Source organism: Triticum urartu, unplaced genomic scaffold (assembly GCF_003073215.2).
Source record: "Triticum urartu cultivar G1812 unplaced genomic scaffold, Tu2.1 TuUngrouped_contig_8809, whole genome shotgun sequence".
In the NCBI taxonomy this organism is placed as follows: Eukaryota; Viridiplantae; Streptophyta; class Magnoliopsida; order Poales; family Poaceae; genus Triticum; species Triticum urartu.
Genome location: NW_024119794.1, coordinates 1 through 8,427, shown reverse-complemented (window position 1 = coordinate 8,427; position 8,427 = coordinate 1). Strand labels below are relative to the sequence as shown.

At 42.3% G+C, this 8,427-nt stretch overlaps 1 protein-coding gene across 1 annotated transcript; it reads right to left on the bottom strand.

The window, feature by feature from the left end:
• Positions 1-5,508: 5,508 nt before the first annotated feature.
• LOC125532018 (putative serine carboxypeptidase-like 52) lies at positions 5,509-7,395 on the bottom strand (the record flags this gene model as incomplete). The annotated part of the gene is made up of 8 exons (XM_048696192.1): positions 5,509-5,707; positions 5,822-5,867; positions 6,168-6,281; positions 6,368-6,486; positions 6,569-6,640; positions 6,722-6,877; positions 7,016-7,096; positions 7,243-7,395. Coding segments are annotated over 8 exons (825 nt in total), but the record flags the coding sequence as incomplete, so codon positions are not given.
• Positions 7,396-8,427: the final 1,032 nt, after the last annotated feature.

Below are 8,427 nucleotides of genomic sequence, written 5' to 3'. Positions count from 1 at the left end.
ATTTAGGTATATGAGATTTGAACTAGTTGAATAATTAATATAACTAGTTTATTTTTAGTAAGAAAATTTAGGTATATGAGATTTGAACTAGTTGAATAATTAATATAACTAGTTTATTTTTAGTAAGAAAATTTAGGTATCTGAGATTTGATGATCTAATTAAAATATTATTTGTTAATGAGTTTTTCTGTTTATTTAATTTTTTTATATTTTGAGTTTATATAAATGTTAGATTAATGTCGAATGTTAGATGAATTAGATAGAAAAGTTAAATATATAGTAATGTCAATTGAATATATAGTTAGATATATTAATGTCAAATGTTAGATGAAATTAATGTTAGATAGTAATAGGTGTTTAATGTTTCACCTATATGAACATAGGAAATGTCATCTGACGACGAAAAAGATTTCATTACGTGCGAACACTGTGAAGACCAGCGCGGCCTGTGTGACAGAAATTTCCTTGTTGATGATAGGCGCTTCAGCATCAAGCTGGATGAGACATTTGAAGTTGATACAGTAATTCACTTTGTCAATTATTATTTGAATGTAAAACTTATGCTTCATTTGCTTCAACTTATAATTTTAAATTTTCACTATTCTACTAGCGCAACCCCTGCCATGCAAGAATTTTTGTCTTGGATAAGATAGGTTTTAGTGCTATAGATGATATGGATGTAAAGAGAGTTTACTTGAAGACGGAGCATGGGTATACTTTCAACGTCAAATTATATAATGGAGACACATACAACCATTTTGAATGCAAAACTTGGTAAGCACTATGCAAGGCTTATGCATTTGAGCCTGGTATGGTTGTCACCTTTGATATTCGTTCAGAAGATGATATTGAAGCTAATATAGACATCTGGGTCGATGTGCAGGCGCCTCCAGTTCTACCATTATGTGAGTTTTTCTCAACCATGCATGCATATGTTTATGTCTTTGATACAGTTTTTTCAAAAATAGTTGACAACTAATTTGTATTGTCAGCTTATTTCGGTTCAAGCAAACATGTCCGGCGCTTGGTAGACAGGACCTACTACTGCCCCGGGGCTCAACTAAACTGCGAGGAGATAAGTCATTATGTTTTATGGCTTGAGCATCTTAATACTGTCAAGACAAATTTTTTTCCTGAACTTAGAAATGTTAGTACTCAAAACGTGCGACCAATGGTGATCGTATTGAACTACGGTCACATCTATAATCGAAAGATGGTAAGATTTTAACTATTTGTCCTTAACTAATGCATCTTTTGCATACATTATTTTTGAAGCTAAACTTTCATTGCTTAGTATATTAATTACTATACGATGTTCTTCAACAGGGATTTCCGATGACAGTTGTGCCTCAGTGGATCGAGACTAAAGGTGACGTGTCAATGGTTAGCTTACGGCCAAGATATCCTACATTGCACATGAGTGCATTCAGGATTTCTGAAAACGAAGAATGCTTAATAGTGAAAGATTGGAGCAAAATTGTTAACGATCGCAAAGAAGTACTAGGGGGCAGCAAGGAGAAGCGCAACCCAAGATTAGGAGACAGATTCATCTGCATGCTCCAGTATGATGAATCAGGAGAACTATACATGTTCTATGCTCTAGTTCATGCTCTTAATTAGTGTCTCATGTCCGTGTCCTGAACTTCCGATGTTGGTGATGATTATGTTGAACTCGATGATATCTTTGCTTCTGTTACAAAGTGAATGTTTCCTCTTTAAGCTAGCCAGTGTTGGTGATGATTAGATAGCTAGCGGTAATGACTATGATGATTAAATAGTGGTAATTAGACGACTACGATGATTTTTAGCTAGCTAGAGTTTATTTATTTATTAATATGCGATGATGATGATGACGACGACTACAACTCATTATAACGTAAAACAATCCTAAATTAAATTGATAACACAAATTTAATTGAAAAATACAAAATAAAACAAAAACCCACAAACATTTAGTACCGGTTAGTGTTCCCACCCGGTACTAAAGGGCTCCCGGCCCCCGGAGCTGGCTCGTGCCATGTGGTTTTCCTTTAGCACCGGGTCGTGCTGGACCCGGACTAAAGGGGGGGGGGGGCTTTAGTGCCCACACTTTAGTGCCGGTTATGGAACTGGCACTAAAGGGCCTTACGAACCGGTGTTATTGCCCGGTTCTGCACTAGTGCTCCTTGCACCCTATCATGTGGTTACTGGCACCCGTGTCTAGATACCATGACGTGTTCTTCTTCACATAACTTTAGTATTACTTTCTTCTCGTGAAGTAGCACCTTCAGGCTTGGTTTCGCAACTGCTATTTGGACGAGATCACAAACTTCGACTATCAGAAGACTTGGACGTTCGTCTTCTTGCTTCGCCAAATTTGCCTTGATCTCCCGCTTGTTAGGCTCCAGACAATCCTTCGCAAAGTGACCCATCTCGTTGCATATATAGCACTTGACCTCGGACATATCCAAGTTTCGTGGCTTCCTCTCTTTAGATTGGTCTGCCTTACGACGACCTTGTGGTTTGCCTTTGCCTTCTTCGGTTTGTCCGCCACGCTTCACGTTGCTTGAGCCTTCGCCATAGTTGCATCTTCCTTTGCTACTTGGGGACTCCCAATCTGTGTGCGAGTACATGAGTTGGTCATCGCCTCCTCCTTTGCCTTTCCGACAACCACGAGCATTCTCTTCCCATGTCCGTAGGTGGCCGATCACCTCCGTTATGCTTATGTCGTCGATGTCGTAAAGTTGTTCGACCGTGCCGATGATGTACGTGAATTTATCGGTGACCGAATTAAAAAAATTCTCCACGACCTCGGCTTCATCGAGCTTTGCACCAAGCGCGCGGATCTCTCCCACCATAGTAGTCAGACGCATGACATAGTCGTTCACCGATTCAGTTTCCTCCATCCTGTAACTTGTGAAATTGGCGCTTCAGCACTTGTGCCCGAGCCTTCGTGACGCGATCTTCTCCGATACTCATCTCCTTGAGTGTGTTCCACGCCTCTCTTGCCGTCTCGAACTCCGCCAATGTCATCAGCATGAAATCCGGTACAAACTGGGCTATGGCTGCCATGGCACCTTCGTCGCACTCCTGATCGATGTCGTCATCCGTGATGTTCTCCCACACTCGTAGGGTTCGGAGAATAATCTTCATCTTGACCGCCCACATGCTGTACTTGGTGTCGGTGAGCATTGGGTACTGGATGGGGACGTTGCGATGCGCCAGTACGTTGGCGCCGCCCGTTCCGCCACCACTAGTTGCTGACTTGCCGCTCTTCTTCACCTTGTCGCTTTTCTTGTTCGTCTTGTAACCGCCGTTGCCGGACTTGTTCACCTTGGAACCAACTTACTCCTAGTCACTGTCCCCCATCGTTGATCGTAGATGCTCTAGATACCATTTGTTGGTTTTTGATCGCCGGATCAAATCACCAGAACCTCTGCACACTCACGTACAAAAGCAACCAAGCAAGCTGCCTAGTAGGTTGATTGATAAACAGTGTACGTGTGTGTATAGCCACGTACTTCTGTACGTGAGCGTGGCTTGGGCTAGTAACGACCCGATCGATTGATCTCAGCGGATTCTCTCGTAACTTGGCGAACGGAAGACTGATCGATTTGATGGCTAAAGGCCCGTGTCGAGCTTTTTCTTTTTATTGCTTTTCTCTGTAGGAAACATGGTACAGCCCCACGTTCAGATGATGGATAACTACAGGAGCGAGTCTCCTGGCGCCCACGCCCACGCTCCCACGCACGACGGCTTCGCCCTCGCTTGCACGCGCGGCGTGATCGCCATGATCTGTTGTAACGATAACTCTCTCCTCCTTCTGTACTCCTCGTGTATATAACACGGCCCCTGTACTTGAGTTGAATATAGAATTATAGACAGAGTTTATCCATCCAACTTGGTATCAGACGTCCACCGACTCTTCTCTCGCTTCCGCCATGAGCTTCACGTCACACTCGTTCATTCAGGGAAGCCGATGCGCCCTTCATCCTTCCCCGCGTCGCCCCCGAGCCAGCGCCCGGCATGTTTTAGCAATTGGCAATTTAGTTCAGACCGCTGTATTCTATAGGGTCTGTACCTAGTGAGTCCAGTGTTTCAATAGTTCCCTTCCCAACTCTAATGATTAGCAGGATCCAATGAAAATTGTGCACACGTTTATATAAGCGGGCATGCATAACTCATCAACTACATTTAACATCGAGTAAGGAAAATAGAATTTGTAGTACAAGACAATAACACTCACTTAAAGTTGTAAGGAAATAGTATTTCTGGTCTGATATTTAGTTCCTTCAAAAACATTAGCAAGTTATTTTCTGAGTCCTCGGTGTAATTTTTTTTAACATAACTTCATTAACGATATGTGGGTCAATGAACCCAATGCCATAGACTCCGTCTCTTTTGGCATTCCAAAATCTTCATTCTGCATAATAACACACAAAAGAATATAGTAAGGATAATTACAGGCAATAAACGAGCTGAGCTAGAGACTTAAATTACAGAAAGAAACCACTAACAGACAATAGCAACTGACGATAGATTTGTCAAGTGCGCCTTGATTGAATAACTGAAAATAACAGAAAATCGCATGTTTTAGTGTGGGTCCACGCACCACCCGGCTCCTTATGTCCTTATCCCCTCGCAACTTGTATTCTTGCTCCCATCCTTTGTCCTTCTGCAGCTCATCTTTTCCCATTGCTCTCGTCGTCAATCATGGAGCTTCTGCCCAACCTCGTTTTTACCTCTCCTCTCTTCACACGTCAGCTCCAACTTCAATCTTCCCTTGCTAAACAACGACCGCGACTGCTGCGCGTTAGGCAGGCCACCTACGCCGACAATGGCGACCAGCGCGCTGCAACCACGGTCGTCCTGTCACTGCTCCCGGCAATGGTTTTTGTTTCCTGGCCCTTATGGGCATGCGGATGTTGGAACCAGCTATGATATATGCTGGAACCGGCGATGGAAGATGCTGCATCCAGCGACTGATTTTGCTTCAGCCGGAGCTGCAGCTGGCGATGTTTTCGTCGATGGTTTGTTGCAGCCGTACTCCGCATAAGCTACATCCATGTTCGCGCAGAGTTGCAACCTTTTGCAAAAGAGCTGCAACCAGGGACGCCATGGTCACAAATGATACAACCGCACACTATAGAAGCTTCATACACGTTCGCCAAAGCTGCAACCGGCGACGCCATCATCGTCGAATGCTACAACAAAACACTGCAAAAGCTACATCCACGTTCGCCAGAGTTGCAACCATTTCGGCAACGTTAGAACCGTTTATGCCAGTGCTGCAACCAACTCGTTGCGGGGGAGGCTGGAAGCATGAACACACGGGAGTTGCAACCGACGCCTCTGGGCCTAATCTAACGGCGCGTGGGCGGCTGGCCGAAATTTGGGCCGGCGCACTGGCGTCTACTACTCGCCTTATTAGTAGGTAATAAAAATAGGTATAGATTTTCCACATAGATTTTTGTTTTAAAAAGCAAAACAACATAACATAACGTATTCAAATTGTGCATGGGGTATACATCCAAGCAGGGGAACAATGTTTGGTTCTATTTAGGAACCTTGCTTATTTCAAATTTAGTTAGATGCGACAAACAGGCACTGACACACACTCATCCAAACAAAGGTCATCCTTTCTTCACAGAGGGTCACCGGAAAGCCACTTGGCGAACATCACGAGGCACTCCTTGGGCTTGTACTCTGGAGCAGTATGCCCAGCACCCTACATGGTAGGTAGTCTACAGATATTACCTCCAAAGACTAGGACAGTAGAGTTTATATATCCTGATTTAGTTATGTAATGGAAAAGATAAGAATGAGGTTCCGAAGCACTTACCTTCACAGTTGCATACGTTAGGTTAGTGGAGTAACTTCTTGTGAATCTGGACAAGAAATTATTTGAATCAGTGTAAGACTTGGGCAACCCTAACCTGCCAACGTTCATTGGGTGAAGGCATTTTGTTCTTAAATTAATTGGTTCAAGACATGGACTAGGCCTACGTGAAAATAGGATATGCACAGGTAATTAAGCTCCAAATTATTGTTATAACACTTGGAAACATATTTTAAGAAATTTTCTGAACATTGAAATATTGTTTTTTCCATACGTTGGAGGAAAAAAATACATTCGACTGGAATAGACCCCCAGTGAAAGAAGTTTCAGTAGGCACAGGACAACTTACCCTGCAACCTGGCCATCAACATACCATGGTCTCCAGTCATCTGTGATAGGCAGGTTAAGAGATCTTATCCATGCTTGAGTGCCAACGAAGGAAAACTCCTTATCATGGTCGCCACTGCATTCAACATCAATTACATATCAGAATTAGAATTTCAGATGAGATTGCAATTTTAGATTAATTTTCTTCTGTGGGTTGGTTACTTGTATATCAGCGCTGGATATCCTTCTCTACGTAGCCTCGAATGAATCTCTACTGTACTTGTGATATCTCTGGTGTACGGTATGTCGCTAACACATCTTTTCCATTCCCCCTTAGTTCCCTGCAGTGTGAGTGTGTGACAACGTTCAGGCACAACTACACCGGAAAAAAATATTCAGTACAGTACAGCTCTAGAGCAGTACCTGGCGAATGCCAAGACTCTCCCTTACGCCTTCATCATTTGCCCATACATAAGATAGCTGGTAGGTATCGCTCTGAGACCAAATTAACCAACATTAGTTGTGTGAGCAAGAGTGGATACAGTGTAAAGTTAATGGGAATTGGATGCACTCAACTCTACACTTGAAGGGAAACAGGAGATCATCACCAACCAAGTACTCCACCCTGAGCCCACTTGTTTCATTGCTTGCTGTTGCCTGCTGAATCCCGGGGCTCCATATCAACTCGCATGAGGGCTCCAGGATGTGGGACAAGTTGATATCTTTTGTGCACTATTTGTCCATTGTTAGTAGAAACTAGTAAACACAACTCGTGTTCCAAGCATGGTAGCTTCAACGATAGATGTTTTATCTTCTATCTTCACTGATTGACAGGAGAAGATAATATCTCGTGTTCTAGGGGAAACTTACATTGTCAATAGCTTGGATGGACTCGGCACATAACGCATTGGGTGGATCACTGTAGTTTCCTCCACAACTCTCCTTGGCAAACTGTGGATAAAATTTCTTTGCATTCTGAGTACACGACACAACTCATGAAAACTTCAATTGTATATACGGTCATCTGCTTAGTACTGTAATACCATAGTAATTTCTACTGCTACTACTGTTAGTACTTATGTGGGAGGATGGATCACCTCATAAAGTTCATCCGACAGCATTCCCATGCCATGAAAAAATTGGATTGTACCAGCTCTGTCAAACCTGTCGTCAGTCACTGGATTCCCAGCAAAGTACCCCTGTAATATTCTTGTTAAGCGATGCAAAGATGAATTTGATGAACAGTAGGCCTAAGCGTGTGGTAGGCCGGTTTCAGGCAAGGCTAACATTTTGCCCTAGTTGCATTTGGGCTGATTCAGGGTAGACAAACTAGAGTAGGTGGGTTTGACCTATTTGTGCATGTTCGAGCTAAGATACATGTAATCTTTTTTGGCCTTTAGTCTCAATCTCAATTGCTAACTAGGCTTAAATGTTCAACCTATCCCATACCTTAGATCCAGATAATACAAAATATTCATCGGAAGGACACTACTATCAAAACTTGCTAAATACACCGAGTTCATAGTGCAATATATATTTTTTACATTACACAGGTCCTCTAACTGCGGTTGTGTTGAAATTTTTCGCGATTCCAGAGTCTTGTCTATTTTCATATTTTTAACAATAAAAGACCTTTGTCCTGGATTTATTTCTGGATTTCTGGCGACATGCCACTACTAGGGAATAGCCTAGCAGCAGCGCGGGTTTTGGGCCTATTAGCAGCGCGGGGGTAAAAACCCGCGCTACTACTAACCCGCAGATTTTTTTTTCGAATTTTTTGCGCGAATTTTCAAATTTCTGAATTATTTTAACCTCTAATCTCTAATCACCCTCATCGCTGCTCAATTTAATCTCTAATCACCCCTCATCATTCCAAATCATCTAACTTCCCGGACAGTCACCCATCCTCTCACTACTCCAGCCTAAGCACGCTTAACTTCCGGGTTCTATTATCCCTCGATTCCAAGTCTACGCTTGTTGTTTTCCTGACAATAGTAAGATGTCAATCCTATTAACCCTCGGGAATTTAGCTTGAGCATAAAGTCACACATTTCGCTGTTTGAGTTTAAAACTATTATTCTAAAAAACAATAATTATTTAGTAACACTAATATTTCTTGAATAAGGAGTTTGACCAAAGTTTGACCATAGTTTGACCAGATTTGACCAAAATTCCAAAAAACTGAAATAATTATTTAGTAACACTAATATTCTTGAACAATTATTTAGTAACATTAATACTTCTTGAATAAGTAGTTTGACCACAGTTTGACCAGATTTGAC